The 19,089-nt window shown below is 55.1% G+C and overlaps 1 protein-coding gene across 1 annotated transcript in view; it reads left to right on the forward strand.

Annotated features, from left to right (window-relative positions):
* USP31 (ubiquitin specific peptidase 31) overlaps positions 1–18,851 on the forward strand; it is a 28,034-nt gene extending 9,183 nt beyond the window's left edge. Inside the window, exons 2-16 of the mRNA XM_054180569.1 lie at positions 3,724–3,861; positions 4,270–4,358; positions 5,593–5,685; positions 6,793–6,928; positions 7,879–8,023; positions 8,753–8,936; positions 9,585–9,696; positions 10,272–10,366; positions 10,802–10,879; positions 11,624–11,753; positions 11,964–12,083; positions 12,247–12,472; positions 13,246–13,404; positions 13,809–13,961; positions 15,569–18,851. Of these exons, the coding sequence (XP_054036544.1) occupies positions 3,724–3,861; positions 4,270–4,358; positions 5,593–5,685; positions 6,793–6,928; positions 7,879–8,023; positions 8,753–8,936; positions 9,585–9,696; positions 10,272–10,366; positions 10,802–10,879; positions 11,624–11,753; positions 11,964–12,083; positions 12,247–12,472; positions 13,246–13,404; positions 13,809–13,961; positions 15,569–17,109 (3,399 nt within the window). The 3' untranslated portion in view covers positions 17,110–18,851. The remainder of the gene's footprint in view (positions 1–3,723; positions 3,862–4,269; positions 4,359–5,592; positions 5,686–6,792; positions 6,929–7,878; positions 8,024–8,752; positions 8,937–9,584; positions 9,697–10,271; positions 10,367–10,801; positions 10,880–11,623; positions 11,754–11,963; positions 12,084–12,246; positions 12,473–13,245; positions 13,405–13,808; positions 13,962–15,568) is intronic.
* The last annotated feature ends 238 nt before the right edge of the window (positions 18,852–19,089 follow it).

Genomic DNA, 19,089 nt, shown 5'->3' on the forward strand with positions numbered 1-19,089 from the left:
GTGCTGCCTCTTCCATGCAGAGTGCTGTGTGCCACTGCTTGCACACCTAGGGAAGGGAAGGTCATGGAAGGGTTTGGGTTTGGAAGGGACCTTAAAGATCATGGCACCCCCCCCAGTCCTGGGCAAGGACACCTCCTACCAGTCTGGCTTTGAACACTTCCAGGCTTGGAGCTTCTGCAGCTTCTCTGGGCAACCTGTTCCAGTGTCTCACCACCCTTCTTCCTTCCTTCTGCTGAGCTCTTAAGGGCTGAGCTGAGGAAAGGGGTTGGTTCTGGGAGGGGGCTTCAGAGTCTGTTCTTTGTGTCTCACATTGGAAACAGCTGCACCAGAATGATTCCTGACTTGTTCTTAATACCCCCCAGTGATGGATGGGGGCTGTTTGGGTGCACCACCTGTACTTCCCACAGCGCCAGATTAGGGGCAGTGGATTAGGGGCTGTGGGGGGTTGGTGGATGTGCTGGGTTTAATGTGGTTTTGTGTTCCTTAAACCAATTGCTTCTTAACTTTGCATCTGCAGCCAGCTGCAGTCACTGCTGCTTTCCTGCAGTGGCTTCAGCATCAGCAAGGCCAGCAAAAGGAGGTGCTGCTTTCTCCTGATGAATCAAGAGAAACCTTGAGGGTTAGGGTTTGACTTCTGCCTGTCTCTCTGTGAGGTAACCTTTCTGCAGCCTGGGTGGCTGAACAGGTGGGGGTGTCACTGAACAAGTCCAAGTGCCAGGTGCTGCACTTCGGCCACAACAACCCCAGGCTGTGCTACAGGCTGGGAACAGAGCGGCTGGAGAGCAGCCAGGCAGAAAGGGACCTGGGGGTACTGGGTGACAGATGGCTGAACATGAGCCAGCAGTGTGCCCAGGTGGCCAAGAAGGCCAATGGCATCCTGGCCTGCATCAAGAACAGTGTGGCCAGCAGGAGCAGGGAAGTCATTGTGCCCTCTGCTCAGCACTGGTTAGGCCACACCTTGAGTCCTGTGTCCAGTTCTGGGCTCCTCAGTTTAAGAAGGACATTGAGAGACTTGAAGGTGTCCAGAGAAGGGCAACAAGGCTGGGGAGAGGCCTTGAGCACAGCCCTGTGAGGAGAGGCTGAGGGAGCTGGGGTTGCTTAGCCTGGAGAAGAGGAGGCTCAGGGGAGACCTTACTGCTGCCTACAACTACCTGAAGGGAGGTTGTAGCCAGGTGGGGGTTGGTCTCTTCTCCTAGGCAACCAGCACCAGAACAAGAGGACACAGTCTCAAACTGTGCCAGGGGAGGTTCAGGCTGGATGTTAGGAAGAAGTTCTTCCCAGCAAGAGAGATTGGCCATTGGAATGTGCTGCCCAGGGAGGTGGTGGAGTCCCATCACTGGAGGTGTTTAGGAGGAGACTGGATGGGGTGCTTGGTGCCATAGCTTAGTTGATTAGATGGTGTTGGGTGATAGGTTGGCCTTGATGATCTTGAAGGTTTCCTCCAACCTGGTCTATTCTATTCTATTCAATCCCTGAGTCCCTACAGGAGGTTCTTGTGGTTTTCCCCAGTAAGATGACCTGCAGCTGTGTCCTGAGCACCAGGCAGGGCTGTGCTCACCCCTAGGGCTGCAGAAGTGAGAGCTGGATGAGGACTTGTTCAAAGCTGTGCTTCCCTATTTTGTGTGGAGTGTGCTGGGGGCTGCCGGGCACAGGGCAGCAAAGCCTTGTCAGAAGGGCTTGCACATCTGTAATGAGAGCAGATTATTTCTGCTGACCCTTATTTTCTGCCTTGAGGCAGGTGGACAGATTACAGAGGATAGAGTGTGTGGTTATCAGGCCTCTCCTGTCTCCTTCACCACCCTCCCCTCCTGGTGACCCCATTTTCTGGAAGGATAAAGCAAACAGCCCAACCTTATTTCTCAAATCTGTTGCAGAGTCTGATTAGAGAAACCAGGAGCTGTGGGGCCATGGTCTGGCCCCTCTCAGGGCTCCTGCTCTGCTGCTGCCTTTCCCTGGGGCTCTGGCCCTTGCACCTACTGCCTGGTCTCTGCTGGTGCTGCTGCCCCTTTTTGGGGACCCTCCTCAAAGCAGGTCTGGGTCTCATGTAAGCAGCTCTCTGCTTCTGTGGGTGTGCTGAAGGAGGTAGGTGCAGGGTGGCTTCTCTTGGTGGTGGTGTTCAGCATGGGGGGTTGAGGAGTGGCTGCACAGCTGCAGTGAGCTCTGCTGTGGGCCTGCTCCTCACAAAGGAAAGCCTGGGACTGAATTTGTGGTGAAGACTGCTGGAGGTGGGAGCATGGGGATGTGTTTGAATGTCCCACCTGCCCCATGAGCAGCTCCTGGCTGCAGCCTGGTGCCTCCTTGGAGAAACAGAACATGCTGGTGTCTGCTGCTCAGGAAGCAGCCCTGGCTTGGCTGCTGGAGTCAGCCCACCAGTGCATGCTACTCCAGGGAGTGTTCCTGCTGAGTGTAGGTGCCAGTGTCTGGCTCCTGTCCTCCAGAGCTTGTGCCATATCCTCCAGTGATGAGTGCTGGCCAGCCATTTGGGTGTTGTGAAAGTGAGATCAGGGAGCTGGAGCAGAGGAAGCACTTGCTGATGCTGGCAGTCAGTGGGGGAGATGCCCTCCCAAACCCTGGTGTGGGAGATGTCCTGAGAAGGGGCCATGTGTGACCTGGCTGGAGGGCTCAGAGCAAACTTCAGCATCATGAAAGGCAAAAGAGCTGCAGGGCAAGGGCAAAGGGCAGATTTCTCTTGCTGGGGAGCTTCAGGCCCTTCCTGTTTGTGTCCAGAAGGAAATCATGTTTGAGCCAAGCCCTGAGGTGAGAGAGCTCTTCTGGAAAGGCAGGAGTACCTCAGATGTGTTCCCCAGGCTCTTAGCATCCATTTGAAGCAGTGTAGTTGACCATCTCTCATCTGTGGCTTGGCTGAGTCCTGCCTTGGTTGGTGTTTGCTGGTGCTGTGTTACTCTGACGTTGGTCACTCTGGTTCCTTGTGCTTGCTCCACCTCAAGGGAAGCTGCAGTGGCCTGGCTGGGACCGTCCTGCCTCCCTGTGTGCAGTGCCAGGGCAGGCTGTGCTCTGCCTCCTGCTCTGCCCACCCTGAGCAAGCTTTTTCTGGGGTATTTAGGGTGAGCAAGTTGGACACTTGCTGCCCTGTGGAGAAAGTGCCCCAGTGGCTGCCCTGCCTCTGTGTTTCAGAGGGTGCCTGAGGCAGAGGAGGCTTGCTCTGGCTGCCGGGTGCTGGGAGCTGTATCTTAGCACTGAGCAAGCACCTGCATCTGGGTTGGGGGACACCTCAGGAGGGAGCTGGGCAAGGCTGAGTAGGTGTCAGGACACTAAATGCTTCCTCTCCTTCTGTTTGAACAGAGAAGATTCGGAGCTGAGCAGGTTCAGACCCTGTGACATGTGGATAGGAGTGATGCAAACCAGCCTCAGCTCTGTGTTAGTGTGGGAGGAGAGCCTGGCATGAGCTTGCCTTGCTCTTCTTGACTCGTGTGAGGGTACTGCATGCTTGGAGCTCAGAGATGAGCACCAAGTGTGCCATGAACACCTCTGTTGGAGGTGTGGTTCTGCTTCTCCTGACCACTGCTGTAACCCCTCTGCCCTGCCCAGTGAGACAGCAGCCCTGTGGGCTCTCACACGTGATGGGACCTCCAGGCCTGGCCCCAGGTGCCGTGGGCAGGCCACGTCCCCCCCAGAGCTGGGTCTGGGTGTGCTGCCGCCTCTGAGGGCTGGGGCAGGGTTGGAGCCTGGCCCCCATGGCTCAGAGGCTGCCTGTCTCTGCAGAACATCGTGTCCAAGAACGCCATGCAGTACCGTGGGAACGCCCAGCACGACGCCCAGGAGTTCCTGCTGTGGCTCCTGGACAGGGTGCACGAAGACCTCAACAATGTGGTGAACTACAGCAGCATGCCTCCACTCAAGGTAGGGCAGCTGCCTGGGGCAAATTCTGTTCAAAGGCATCTCCCTCTGGCCTTCTCAGCTCCCAGGGTTCAGATGGAGCAGAAGCTTGGGTTGAAGTAGTTTGTTTCTGGCCCTTTTGCTGAGCCCCGGTGAGTGCTGCCCAGTGCAGCTGTTTGTGGCTGGCCCTGTGTGGCTCTGCTGTGGAGCTCTCATCAGCTGCTGGGAGCTCCCTGCCTCTGCTGGGCTGCCCCATGGACCTCACTTTGCTGCACAACCACCCTGTGAGCAGAGCAGGCTTGGCCATTAAAACCCTTGTGACCTTTCTCTGGTGAGCTTGGGCGAGGAGGGCACAAATTCAGCCGGGAGCCATCTGGTGTGGTGCACCTGCAGGTCTGGTGCTGCTCCTAGGGTTTGGTTCTTCTCTTGTAGCCACCACTGGAGGATGATGTCCTGCTGGAGGGACCAGCCTTTCCAATCAGCAGCACTTTTGTGCAGGAGCTCTTTCAAGCCCAGTACAGGTAGGATATTCTGTACATTGGGTGACCCCACTGCTGTTCTACCCTGGCAGTGGCTCCCAGTACAGCCAAGAGTGGGGGCAGTAAGTTAATGGCTGGATCTGAATTCCTGCTAAATTAAACCTATCCTAAGGTCTTGCTCCAGAGGAGGGGGAGAGCAGAGGGTGTCACTGCTTCAGACTGGGTATATCCAGTGAAAATCTCCAGTGTGTCCCTCTGCTTCACCCACCCTGCAGCATCCTGAGAGCCAGTCAGTGCTCATGCAGCAAAGCCTCAGGACAGCTCAGTGCTTACCCTGGCTGTGGGAACCTGTGGCAGGATCTGGAGGTGCCTGGAGGCTGCTGGGGGGTTACAGATCCCAGGTGGATCTCAGGCAACTGGCAGAGTTTCTGTTATCTGGCACTTGGGAATTGTGAGCTGAGTCTTCTGCTGTCCCTTCAGGGTTTTCCCATGAGTCTCACATCCTTCCTGGGAAGTGAGTGTTCTAATTTCAGAGCTAGCACAAGAAACCAGCCTGCTTTGCAGCCTGCTCTCCAGTGCTCTTTGATGGCTGGGAGCTGATGTAAGGGTTTTAATTGCTGGACACTCTTCCCTCCCCTTGCCCCTTTCCCTTGTGGAGAAATCTCACCCCTGGTGTAAGGTGCAGCTTTCATGCTGAGCTGAGAGATGTGTTCTCTGGAGCTCTTCCCCCCTCCTCAGTAAGAGATTGCACACCCCCCAGGGCTGTCACCAGCTCTTTCCTGTCACCTCTCCTCAACACAGAACCCTCCTAGGCCCTTCTGTTATGGAGCTGCTGTGGGCAATGGCTGCTTTGGATGGGATGTTTATCAAAAGCCAACCTGGGTGACTGCAGTGAAGGTTTCTCCTGGCCTACCCTGTGATGAGCTTTGAGACTGATGGCTTTAAAGGAGCTCTGGAAGCCAGGAGCCTTTGCTGACAGCAGCTCTGTGCAGGGCTGCTTCTGCTGAGAAAGGAGCAGGAGGAGGCAGGCAGGTGGTGGTGTGGTGGCTTCATAGGATCACAGACTGGTTTGAGTTGGAAGAGACCTCAAAGCTCATCCAGTTCCAACCCCCCCTGCCATGGGCAGGGACACCTCCCACTAGAGCAGCTCGCTCAAGGCCTCAGCCAACCTGGCCTTGAAGGCCTTCAGGGAGGGGGCTTCCCTGGGCTACCTGTTCCAGTGTATTCATTCCTGATGAAATGAGGTGTAACTGCCCTGGTCTGCTGCCTGTTCTAGGTCCTCTCTGACCTGCCCTCATTGCCAGAAGCAGAGCAACACCTTCGACCCTTTCCTGTGCATCTCTCTGCCGATCCCGCTGCCTCACACCCGGTATGGAACTGTCTGCCCTGGGGGCTGGCTGCTGCCCGTGCACTTGGTGTGGGTTCATTTGCTGCAGCAGGAAGAGAGGAGTCAGCAAAATCTCTCTGCAAAGTCTGTTTAAAAAGATAGATAGGACCATATGGGGCTTTAATGTTTTGCTTTTGCAGGTAAATGGGAGAATGGAGCTTTTCCCTTGTTTCAGAATGGCCCTCCTCACACCCCTCCCCCCTCCCGACCCCCCTTGACTTCCTGTAGGATTAATTTTTGATTCAGGTAAACAAAATGTTTTGCTTTTGTCTTGATTTACAGAATGCTAAGATGAAACAGGAAGGCAGGCATGAAGCACTTTTTAGCCTGCTTTAGAACAGCCTCACTAATCGCTCCCAAGTTCAGGTAGTGAAGTTTAAAAGCCTCCCTGCAACACATTTTGCTGCTTTGAAAGGCAGCTGTTGGCAATGAAGAGGAGGGGAGGGGGAAAGGGGGGCTGGAAAGAAAGGTTAAAAGTTCAGACTGAAGGCAGAGATGCACAGTGGAAACTCCTCCTTGTCTAGATAAGCTGCTCCTCCGGCTGATGGTTTGGGTGCACAAAACTTGCACAAGTTCAAGAAGCAATGGCAGGGAGTAATGAAAGGATGCATTAGATGTGGCTGTGCCACCTTTGGCTCAGAGGTGCCTGCTCCAGCGGTGAGTGGACGCTGGCTGGGCTTTCTCCATCCCTGGCTTGCCCCACTCTCCTGTGCCCAAGGCAGGGCTGAGTCTTGAGGGGCAACCTGGAGCTGCTGTTCCCTGCAGTGCTCTCCGAGCACTTTGAGGTGCTGCCTCAGGCCGTCCGAAGCTGCACGAGAGGATCCTGGTTAGACAGTTCCAGTTGCCTTGCCACCAAGAGTCTGATTTCTTACTTTGGGGGAGCAAGTGGCACCAGGCTGTGTGGTGAGAGGGGAGCCTTTGGAGGGCAGACACCAGCCTGGCTGCACCTCGGCGTGACTCCAGTGTCAGGTGGATCCAGACTGCTGGGAGGGTGCTGTGGCCGTGGGCAACCTGGCTGCCCCCAGGGTGGGCTGCTGCAGGGTAGTGCCCCACGTGCCCAGCCCCAGCAGCACCCCATGCTCTCCACAGGCCCCTCTACGTGACAGTGGTGTACCAGGGGAAGTGCTCTCACTGCATGCGCATCGGCGTGGCCGTGCCCATCTCGGGCACGGTGGCCAGGCTGCGGGAGGCTGTCTCCTCCGAGACCAAGATACCCACGGAGCAGGTAAGGGGCTGCTCTCCTCACCCATGTGCCCTCCTCTCAGCAGGAGGCAGGCTGGAGGCCTTCATCCCCTGTTGGGTGTGTGAGAAGGGAAGTTGAGTGCCCGTGGTTGAACAGCTGATGCAGGTGGTAGCAATCGGGGTCAGGCTTTTCCCTGCCCCTTGGCTTTTTGAAGCCTGGTGGTGCTGGGATTGCCATCAGTGCTGACCACCCGCCTGACCACACAGTCATTCATGCTTGCTGACCATGAGGGAACACAACAGACACCTGTGGGGAATCCCTCTGCAGGAGCAGCTTCAGGAAAGCTGTTGGACCCCAGCAGACCCTCTCCATGTGCTGCCTTTACCCCAGTGTCTTTCATGGCATCCTTTCACCTCTTCCTCGCTCCTGGCTGAGGCCAGGACGCTTTGAGGAATTGTGGAATCAATAAGGTTGGAAAAGAACTCAACCCAACACCTCATGGCTACTAAACCATGGCTCCAAGTGCCACATCCAGTCCCTTTCTGAGCACCTCCAGGCATGGGGACTCCACCACCTCCCTGGGCAGCACATTCCAATGGCCAACAACTCTCTCTGGGAAGAACTTTCTCCTCACCTCCAGCCTAAACCTCCCCTGGCACAGCTTGAGACTGTGTCCTCTTGTTCTGCTGCTGGTTGCCTGGGAGAAGAGACCAACCTCCACCTGGCTATAACCTCCCTTCATATAGTGGTAGAGAGCAATAATGTCTCCCCTGAGCCTCTTCTTCTCCAGGCTAAGCAACCCCAGCTCCTTCAGCCTCTCCTCACAGGGCTGTGCTCCAGGCCTCTCCCCAGCCTCGCTGCCCTTCTCTGGGCACGTTCAGGAGTCTCAGTGTCCTCCCTTGACGGAAAATTCCTAGCTGAGAGACAGGGCAGCTCATCTGGAGCAGGCAGGGGTGGCTTAAGGGGTTGTGGCTTGCTCCTGCTGCCTGCAGATCGTGCTGACAGAGATGTACTACGATGGGTTCCATCGCTCCTTCTGTGACTCTGATGACCTGGACACCATCCACGAGAGTGACTGCATCTTTGCCTTTGAGACCCCCGAGATCTTCCGGCCCGAGGGCATCCTCAGCCAGAGAGGTGAGGCCCTGGGCTCTGCTTGCTGTGCACCTCAGGTGACCAGGGGGAGGAGGCTGGTTTGAGAAAAAGAACTACCTGAGAATCCAAGCCCCACCCCCAAGCAGCTGGTGTTCTGCTGTATTGATTTCAGCTCTGACTTTGTCCAGACTCATTGCAGCAGGTTTAACGGTGTTGTCAGCTGGGAGCTTGTCAAGCAGCAATACAGCCTCCTTCCTTCCTCTGGCCAGGCTGGCTGAATGTGAAATCTGTTGTCAGCTTTAATTTACAGACCTGCTAGGGACCAGATGAAGCCACTGAAATTGTGTTGTTTAAAATCAGATTGCCAGTGATGAATAAAGAGTCTGGGGAATGAACAAACACCTTCTGTGCAAAGCTCAAACCCCTCAGCTCCTCTGCATCTTCCCCTGGGTGAAAGGCAATAATTGCATCTGGAGTAGATGGAGGATAATCAAAGGCAGATTTTATTATTGGGAGTAACAAGTGGAGTTTCTGTCACTTGAGCTTTTCCTGTGGGCAGACAAAGCTGTGAGTGCTGTGAACTCAGTTAGCTGAGCACTTGCCTGTCACTTCTGTCTGTAAGGAAACAGTCACTGTGAAAAGGAGCTGCTCTGAAGCCTTCCTCCAGGGGATCAAAATGGCCTGGATCCCATTCTGCAGCTGAAGGAGGGTTTCTGGAAGGGGGCACCGGGGCACTGACAGCTTCATGTTTGCTCTCCCCTCATTTCTCAGGAATACATGTGAACAATAACCTGAATAACTTGAAATGTGGCACTGAGCACTCCCGAGCAGCAGCTTACTCTCAAGGAACAGGGAAGTCTGGAAAACTGGAACAGTCCTCCACTAAAGCGGCAGCAAGTGACAAGATCGTGCTGCTGGTGTGTAACAGAGCGTGCACTGGACAGCAGAGCAAAAGGTGACTGGCAGCAGCACAGCCAGAGCTCTCTTCTGGCTGCTTCCTTAATTGGCTTGGCTCTCACTCACTGTGTGGTGGAAGCAGAAGGTGAAGGAGGGACAGCTCCTAGAATGTGCTGATTAAAAACGTTAATGAAGGTAGCAAAACGTCCCTGGTCATGGTGAGCTTCCCTGAGTCCAGTGGTACTGGAGAGTAGGGAGTGCAGACCAGGCTCTGCCTAGAGCTGTCTGGTTTGGGGAAGCAGGAGTCTGGCCAGATCCTGTAAAGGGTGGAATTTTCAACTGGAGTGCAAACAGGGGCAGGGGGAGGTGTGGAATGGCAGTGGCAGAAGAATGGCCATGGCAAAGGTATTTGTGCTTACTGCAGACCGAGAGCGAGCTCAGCCATGAAGCTTGTGCCACAAAGTTACCCCAGCCGCACTGCGAACCTCTGCAGCCTGGAGCAGGCTGCTGGAGCACAGAGCAGGGCACTCTGCAAGCACAAGCAGAGCAGCTTCTCTCAAAGCTGAGCGGCTCTGGAGACAAGTTTTCACCTGCCTGATGGCTGGGCAGTTCCACCCAGAGTGGGCCAAGTGAGGAGGAGAGGGGCAGACTCGGAGTTTGGGGGTCTGACTGCTGAACAATCTCTCACTGCTGCTCCTTCCTGTAGGTTTGGCCTGCCTTTTGTGTTGCATCTGGAAAGAACAATTGCTTGGGATATCCTGCAGAAGGAGATTCTGGAGAAGATGCAGTATTTCCTGCGGCCTGCAGCCTGCCTGCAGGTGAGCCCAAGGGTTGCTCTCTTCTGAGACTCCCAGCTCTGGGACATGACCTCAAGGGGAGGCCAGTTGCTTGGAGTGCTGCACACCCTGTCCTGAGGGCTGCCCAGCCTCTCTTTGTACAATAATGTGCCAGTTTGGTGTGCCACCTCTTTATCTGTTTGCTGGAAGGTGCAGGTAAGGTCAGACTGAGGGGATAAAGAGATTGCATGCTTCACTTCCTTGCCCCTGGGGAGCACTTGAGGATTAGTGCTGCTGTCTGCACTGGAAATCCACTGCTTGGTGGTGTTTGCCTGAAAGAAAAGCTGAAAGCTTGCTTAGTGACTGCATGCTCCTGCTGAGAGTCCCCTCCTGGAGCAGAGAGGTGACAAGGGGAGTTCTCTCTGGTCACCATTGTTTGGTTACAAAGCCCCAGCGGCTGTACCTCACCCTCTGCTCCACTTGCTGTGGGCATATCTGATACCTCACACATTTGCTTTCTCCTGTACCAGTGTTTAGGATGAAGTGTGTGCCAGCCAGTGCTGAGAGCAGCTTTGCCCCTGGCTGAGGGGCACTGAGGTGTCTTCTCCTTGTTGCAGGTTTGCCCATTCAGCCTGCGAGTGGTCAGCGTGGTGGGCATCACCTACTTGCTACCTCAGGAGGAGAGGCCTCTCTGCCACCCAACAGTGGAAAGGTGAGTTGGTCCCTGCTGCCTGGAGTGGCAGAGCTTTGCCAGCTAGGAGCTCGCTGTGCAGCCTTGCAGGGAAGGGACAGTCTTGGTGGGGATGTGTGAAGGAGTGTCCGCAGGAAGCTGTGTGAGGATTGCTCAGCTGTGTGGCAGCCCATCTGGAGTCTGTCTCCCCAGGAATGGAGAACTGAGTGAAACTGTTACTCCCCTAGTTTTAATTTTCTTTTTTTAATGACTGTTTTTCATTAGAAAGGGTCAGTGTGGGCTGCCAGCTGTGGGCTGCTCTTTGCTGTATCAATTCCTTTTACCCCTCTGCAGACTTGGGCTGTGTGGGAATGGTGAAAGGATGAAGGGCTGATGGAGAGAAGTTACCTGCATGTAACAGAGAAGGTTGGTTGCAGAGTGAAAGGTGATGTAACTTCTGTCTGCTCCTCTCTGCAGGGCACTGAAGTCATGTGGCCAGGGGGGAACTGCTCATGTGAAATTAGTGGTGGAATGGGACAAAGAGACTAAAGATTAGTAAGTATGGAGAAGAAAACCTTCAAGTGTGTTCAACTCCAGAATGATGCTTGGGTGAATTGTGCACCCTGCAGCAAACATGAGACCCTTCAAACTCTGCTCTGTGCTCTGGCCCTGGTCTGCAGGGATGAACTGGAGCTGGGAGCCCTGGACTTCCTACCAGTTGGAATCCTTTTCTCTGGAGCTGGGATTTAACACTATGGAGTAGGCATCTTGCCCGAGGCTCCCTCCCCACAAATCATACTGGTCTGAGAATGTTTGTGGGCAGTGAGTAGCTCTTTCCATCTGAGAAAAACTGGAGCAGGTGCACACTGAAGCTGTGTACCCCTGTGCTCAGCTGTCTGTGTCCAGCCCTGGGGCCTCCAGCATGAGAGATGTGGACCTGCTCCAGCAGGTCCAGAGGAGGCACCAAGATGATCAGAGGCTGGAGCACCCAGCTGTGGGGATAGGCTGAAAGAAATGGGGCTGAGAAGGCTCCAGGAAGACCTTGGAGCTGCATTTCAATATCTGAAGGGGACCTAGAGGAAGGCTGGAGAGGGGCTGTTTAGAATTGCCTGTGGTGATAGGAGCAGGGCAGATTTAGGTTGGACATCAGGAGGAAGTTCTGCACAATGAGAGTGGTGAGACACTGGAACAGGCTGCCCAGGGATGTGGTTGAGGCCCCATTCTTGGAGACATTCAAGATCAGAGTTGGCTGCTGGGCAGGGGGTTGCTGTCCTGGTAAGTGTCTTGTCTTTGGTGCAGCTTGTTTGTGAACACAGAGGAGGAGTACATCCCCGACTCCGAGAGCGTCCGCCAGCAGAGAGAGCTTCACCACCAGCCTCAGACCTGCACTTTATCCCAGTGTTTCCAACTGTACACCAAAGAGGAGCAGGTAGGGGCAAGGCTGGGCTCAAGGCCTGGCTGGGTCACAAGCTGCATGAGTTCCTGTCCTCAGCAGAGCAGCTGGGCTCTGCCAACCAGTGGTGGCAGATGGGTGCAGGGGTCAGTGTTTGCCCTGGGCCTGGCCCGGTGGAAGCAGTGGTGCAGTGGAGGCTGCCTTGGACTTGGAAAGCTAACACCCGCTTGTGCCTGTTCCCTGTAGCTTGCACCAGATGATGCGTGGCGATGCCCACACTGCAAGCAGCTGCAGCAGGGTAGCATCACACTGAGCCTCTGGACCTTGCCTGATGTTCTCATCATACATCTCAAAAGGTTTAGACAGGTAAGACTGGCTGCAGTGCTGCTGGGGACTGCTGCTCAGCCAGGCAGTGGCCTGACTAGGCCACCTCTTCAGCCCCACCCGTTCTGCAGTTCCTCTCCTGGTCCTTCCCCAAGCACAGCAGCCTGGCTGCCACTGCAGCTCAGGTTGTCCTCTGCTTACACAGGAAGGAGACAGAAGGATGAAGCTTCAGAACATGGTTAAATTCCCCCTGAGTGGCTTGGACATGACTCCTCACGTTGTTAAGCGCAGCCAGAGCAGCTGGAGCCTGCCATCTCACTGGTCACCCTGGAGGAGACCTTATGGTCTTGGAAGGGATCCTGAAGACTACATCTATGACCTGTATGCTGTCTGCAATCATCATGGCACCATGCAAGGGGGACACTATACAGGCAAGTACCCTGCAGCATTCCTTTCAGAAAGGAAATGGTTGGGTTTCCTCTATCAGTGTCCAAAACTGCTTGATCTTGCTTGACCAAGGGGCCTGGCCCAGCAAACCAAGGCTGGCTGTGTAATGCCAGAAGGGTAATTCTTGTGACTGTGAGGAATGGAACAGTTCCTGTTGACCTCAGATGTCTTACTGCATATTTCTTTCTCTATTTTTGTTTTCCTTCAGAAGAATGTCAGTGGCCTTTCATGTTTCTGGCCACTCAAGGCAGAACTTCTGTAGTTGTAAGAGGCTGTTACTTTAACCTGTGTGCACAGCCAGTTCATGAAGTTGTCTTTGCTTGTTCCAGTAGCTCCCAGAGCAGCCAGAGATAGACAAATTGATTTGGTTGTAAGATCTGTGTGGCTTCATACAGCAGCCCAGAAAATGTCTGTCTGGTTTTTTCCCTCTGACATGCTGTGTGCTCCTGACTGGGCTCAGTCAGAAGGAGATTCACTGATGGAGGCAGACTGCCACCCAGTAACAGAACATGAAGTGACTGGAACCACCCCAAAGGATGGGATTCTGTTCTGGGCAGTGGTGCTGGGACAGAGAAAATATGAGCTGTTGATTGTATCCTGGTGACCTCAGGCCTCAGTCTTGCCAGTCAGGCTTGGAAGAGTGTGTGTTGTGTGAATAAATGCTCCTGAGTTCATCAGCAGATAAGGTCACATTAAGTTCTCCTGCAGCAAACCCAGAGGAGTGAGGAAGGTCTAACAGCACTGTGCTTCCTCTCAGCATATTGCAAGAACTCAGTTGATGGCCAGTGGTACTGCTTTGATGACAGTGAAGTTCAGCAGCTGTCTGAAAATGAAGTCTGCAAGCAGACAGCTTACATCCTCTTCTACCAGAGACGCACAGCCATCCCCTCGTGGTCAGCCAACAGCTCTGTGGCAGGTAAGCCCCACTGGCACCAGCAGCGGTGGTCCTTTGTCTTCCATGGGTACTTTGTGCTTCTGCCCCGCTCTGCTTAAGCCCCCACTTTCTGTCTCAGCACCCTGAGGCGTGTCCCAGCCTGCTGCTGTGCACCAGGGGCTGTGAGAAGCTCCCACCTAACTCTGCTAAGGCTACTTGTGGCCAAGAGGGGGAACACCCCTCCCACCCCTTGGGCAGTGCTGCTCAGAGCTGCCCTTGTCCGGGCCACGACATCAAAATCACGGTTGGCCCCTTCCCTCCAGCAACCTAGTGTCAGCTGAACCCAGGGTGAGCTGGGGCAGGCACAGGTGTGTGGTGACTGGGTCTGGGTGGCCATCCAAGGTGTGGGTGTTCTGCTGCTGATGTGTGTGCCTGGCTCCTTGCAGGCTCCACCAGCTCCTCGCTGTGTGAGCACTGGGTCAGCCGCCTGCCCGGCAGCAAGCAGCCCAGCATCGCTTCGGCGGCCTCGTCGCGGCGCACGTCCCTGGCTTCGCTCTCCGAGTCGGTGGAGCTGGCTGGGGAAAGGAGTGAAGATGATGGTGTGTATCCCTGGGGGGACACTGGGCCATAACCTTCCTGCTGCAGGATCCCTGCTAAGGTAGTTACAAGGGTCAGTGACTCCCACAGGTGGTGGAGGCAGGCACTGTGTCGGGAGGAGCAGATGGGGCCTGGCACAGGTGAGCTTCTCTCTGGTATTGAAAGGATGGAGATGAGCAGGGCAGGAGCCTTGCAAAGAAAACCAAATCTCAAAAGGGTCAGAGCCTTGTCCAGCCTCTCCTTGAAGACCTCCAGGGATGGGGCATCAGCTACCCTCCTGGGTAATGTGCTGCAGTGTTCTGCCACTCTTCAGGGCAGAACTTGTTCCTAACACCCAAGATAAATCTGCTTTTATTTCAAACCATTGCCCCTCCTGCTGTCACTGCAGGCCTTTGCAAACAGTCCCTCTGCAGCCTTCTTGTAGCCCCCTTCAAGTACTGGAAGGCCACTATAAGGTCTGCCTGGAGCCCTCTCTTCTCCAGGCTGAACAACCCCAGCTCCCTCAGCCTGTCAGCCTCTCAGTCAAGAACTTCTTGTGCCCGTGGTTTTTTTTTCTCTTGATTTTTCCCAGCAGCACCTTTGCAGAGGCACTGATTGTCCAGATGAGGAGATAGCTCTTTGTGTGTGCAAAGAGCTGCTGGGCCACTGGCTTTGCCTGGTTCCTTTCCCTGGTCCCTTGTGAAACCATGGAGCTTCCTGGTCAGTCTGCAGCAGTTATGACAAGTCAGATCTAGCCATGGGAGCCAGGCTTCTGGAATTCAATAGAGCTGGGAGGTGCTGCTCATCTAAAGAGGCAGGAGCCCTGCTTTGCCTGTTACACAATGGTGTGAGAAATACTCTTAACATTGAAAACTCTTTTTCTGGGAGTTGATGAACTCATTGCTAGTGTCAGGGACTTCCAAGCTGCTGCTCAGGGATGAGAGGGAAATCTGGATTTTCAGTTACAGACCTCAGAGAGAGATATTATAGACCTGCAAGAAAGATATTGAGGTGCTGGTATGAGTCCAGAGAGAGGCAGCAAAGCTGTTAAAGGGTCTGGAGAACAGGTCTGGTGAGGAGTAGCTGAGGAACCTGGGGTTCACCCTTCTTTCAGGTAGTTGTAGAGAGCAACAAGTGAGGTGGGGGACAGTCTGTTCTCCCTAGTAACAAATAACAGGATGAGAGGAAATAGTCTCAAGGTGCATCAGGGGAGATTTAGGTTGGACATTAGAAGAAAGTTCTTCACCAAAAGGGTTCTGGAAGACTGGAACAGGCTGCCCAGGGAGGTGGTTGAATCCCTATCCCTGGAGGTGTTTCGAGGAGGCAGAGATGTGGTACTGAGAGACGTGGTTTAGCCTTGCTAGAGTTATGGAATGGTTGGACTGGACGACTGGAAAGGTCTTTTCCAACCCAAATGACCATGATCCTGTGAGTTACATCTGGGTGACCACTGGCTGTTGAATTCTCTGTTCAGCTTTCACACAGGAGCTGTGCCTGCAGCAGGGGTGGAGATGGGTGAGCACGTGGTACCCGGGAGGGCTGTCAGGCTCTGCTGGGGAAGCAGTGCCCGGGGTGGGGCGGCCCAAAGGCAGCCTTGGCTTTCATCCTGAGGCTGTCACTTTCTCTGCAGGAGGCTTCTCAACTCGGCCCTTTGTCAGAAGCGTCCAGCGCCAGAGCTTGTCCTCCAGATCCTCTGTCACCAGCCCGCTGGCCGTCAGCGAGAACGGCGTCCGGCCCTCCTGGTCCCTCTCCGCGAAGCTGCAGCTGCGCTCCAACTCCCCATCGCGCTTCTCTGGAGACTCCCCCGTCCACACCTCTGCCTCCACCCTGGAGAAGATCGGGGAGGCTGCGGATGACAAAGTCTCCATCTCCTGCTTTGGCAGCCTGAGGAACCTCTCCAGCAGCTACTTGGAGCCCTGCGAGGGCGGCCGGCGAGAGCAGAGGACGGCTCGCAGAGCTCCTCTGGCTGTCATGGAAGGGGCGTTCAGGGAGGAGTCTGTGGTGAGGACATCTAGCTCAGACCTCTCGGATGGCTGCAGCAAAAGCTCTGCGCAGCCAGACAGGAGTCACCCTGCTCTGGACCCTTTTGACAACAACAATCAGATCGCCTTTGTTGATCAGAGTGACTCTGTTGATAGCTCTCCAGTCAAAGAGGTGAAAGGCCCCAGTGGGGCAGGGCTGGCTGCAGAGAAGGCAGATAGCACCCCTAGGAAGGGTCACAGTTCCAAGGGGGTTTCTGAGCCAGACAAAAGCTTAAGGAAGGGAAGGACAGTCTTACCCAGCCAAGAGACCAGAGGGTCTCGCTCCTCTCCTCCACTAAAGACTTCCCAGAAAGTTTCCCGCTCTAGAAGCAAGACGGACTCGTCTAGGGCCAGTGGGAGACACGGGTCACCTGCTCCTGCTCAGGCTAGGAGGGACCATGGCACGAAGCCCCTGGAGGTGGCTGCCCCATCGGTTCAGCAGAAGCAAAAGTCAAGTTCTTCTCCATCTTCCACAGCTGCCAAGAAAACCCCATCAGGCTCATTGACTAAAGGCTCTTCTGCTGGGAGGAGCCGGACTTCGGAGCGAAGCCTCAGCAGGGAGGGCTCCAAGGTAAGCCTGGGGTCGGATAAAACGAGCGTGACCAGCAGCTCCAGAACGAGCTCCCCACGGATCAGCCACTCCAGGAGCGACAGCAGGGCGGTGGACGGCAGGCACGTGCGGAGCTCCTCCATGGCCAGCCTGCGGTCCCCCAGCGCTGCTCCGCGCTCGGGGCTGAAGAGGGACAGCAAGTCAGAGGAGAAGGGCTTGTCCTTCTTTAAGTCAGCCTTGAGGCAGAAGGAGACCCGCAGGTCAGCAGACCTGGGGAAGACAACCATGCTCACCAAAAAGTCAGGCGGTGGCGGTTCCAAAGCGGGCAGCAAAGCCACGCTGGAAGACAAAGCGGAGAAAGGCAGCGTGCAGGCAGCCCCTCAGAGCAACGCCAACGTCGCCACGAAAGCCAAACCAGCCCCCAAAGAGGCCACCCCCAGCAAACACTCTCTGCTCGCCAGTCGCAAGTCCAAGTCTTCCCAGCTAGATCCCGGAGTCCAGTCTCCTCCTGCCGGCGGCAAACAGTCTGCTGAGAAGCCGCTGAAGAAGTTCCCTTCCAGCATGCAGGTGTCTGTACGGCCTTCTCTGGAACCTCAGTGAAACGCTGCAGCCCAGGTGTCTCTTCTGCTGAGCAGCCGATGTCCTCTGAGCTCTTGTGTGTGTGTTCCGTGCCTAGCGCCTGCCGCGAGGAGAGCTCGGCTGCGAGCCGTCAAAGCGCCTTTGCTGCCTGCAACCCCGGCGGCCGCGGGCAGCCCGGCTGGAGGTGTGGCTGCAGCTGCCCCACAGCTCCTCTCCGCAGCAAATGCGACGGCTGCCCTCGGAGCCAAGCTTGGAAACCCGAGCCCCGGCGCTCCTGAGGCCGGTGTGCTTTGTGGAGCCGGGAAACCCGTGTTCCCCTGGTCTTGTGCTGGGCGGGCCCTGTCCACGCTGCTGTATGGCCTGGTTCTGAGCGGTGGAACCTGGAGAGACTGCTGCTTCTTTATGCTCCCTCTCAAGGCCCTCTCCCTGCTCCCCTCCATCCTTCAGCTTTCTAAAGGGCAATATTTCAACACTAATGTTGTTTCTCAGGTATATACTTAGCCGGTATAGGAGGGACTAGCATTAGTGGATGGACAGAAAGGTACCTGTGTGTCTGTGTGTCCTTGTGTCTGTGTCATGGAGCTCATCTTGCATTCCCACAGCAGAAAGAGGGTTTCTTTTTCCCATGAAGTGTAACCTGCATTTTTTGTTGCAATGTCTACAAAGCGTTTTGCTCTGTCCATACCTAAGGCAACCTCCACCCTGTCCTCTCAGCTTGCTTTCTCTCTCTGCATCGCAAGACTAAGTGACAGAAGTCACGCAGCAGCAGCTGGGTGCCAGCTCCTCCTTATGCTAGGCAGGAGCTGGTGGCAGTGCTGCAGGAGAGCTGTCTTCATGCACCCAAATGCAGCCATGCTGTTAGGACCCTCTTCAAGCTCCTGAGCAGAAGCATTTCCTAACGTGCCCAGATGCTTCACCCAGTGGTGTGAGTGCAGCATCAGTTCCTTGTAGGAGCAGCCTTGAGATGAGCCAAGCGTCATCTTCTCTGCCTTCTATGAGCATGCTTTGAGCAGGCCTCTTGGTGTGGGTTGGAGGGGCTGTAGCAAACCCCTGGGGAGCAGTTTCACCTTCTCCAGAGCTCTGTGACTTCCCCTGCACTTGTCACCTTTCCCAGGAGGCCTGGCTGCCGTGCGAGCCCATCCCTGCTCCTTTGGATGAGTCTCTATCAGGGTTCAAACACTACATCTGGTGATGTCTTTGTTTACATGCCCTCTTACAGGGGAGTTCCTCAAGTCCTCTGAGTGCTCTCAAAAGGTGGATTCCTCAAGTCCTTTTATATAAACGTGGTGTAAGTTCTTGTTAGTTTGGTCAATGTGCTGCACTTCCTTGCTGTACAGCAGCAGTCTGTCCTGGAGGCTGTGGCAGGCAGCAGCTGGGCAGTGTGCTGGGCACGCTTCTCTTCTGAGCAAGATCTTTGCCTGTTATAGCCTTGTGTGGCAAAGCTTCTCCAGGCTTGGCTTGTGGACAGATGTTTGTACATCTTCTGTCAACGTAACAAACAGCCCTCAAACATGTAGTGACTCCCAGCTGCTCTGCTCCACCTCCTGTCTGGAGCTGATGTGCTGGTGCCCTGGAGGAAGCCTTGTCCCCCAGCTCTGCTGGGCACGTCCCTGCTCTGTGATTGGTTTCCATAGCTCAGCTCCAAAGCGACAGGCTCTGGAGAGAGGTGTTCTGGGGGGTAGCTGACACCTGGGAGGAAAGGCAGCAGGTGTGTGGAGCTGAGCTGGGGGTGCCCCAGAGCTCTAGGCAGCGGCATGGTGGTGAGCCCACCTCTACTCTGACCCTGGCTCTGTCCTGGTGATGCTCTGCAGTGCTTCCCTTTGTGCAGCACAGAAACAATGCCAGTGGCCTGCATGTTCCACCAACATGCTGGACTCTGTGCCCTGGACTCTGTTTTGAGACCCAAATGTGACCATCTTGGTGTGTTTCTTCTCCTGGGGGGCGTTTCAGCCTCGTTTGCTGCATCAAGGAGCAAAGATTGCACTGCTGGCTTCTTAAATG

The sequence above is a fragment of the Dryobates pubescens genome, chromosome 4 (assembly GCF_014839835.1).
Source record: "Dryobates pubescens isolate bDryPub1 chromosome 4, bDryPub1.pri, whole genome shotgun sequence".
NCBI lineage: Eukaryota > Metazoa > Chordata > Aves > Piciformes > Picidae > Dryobates > Dryobates pubescens.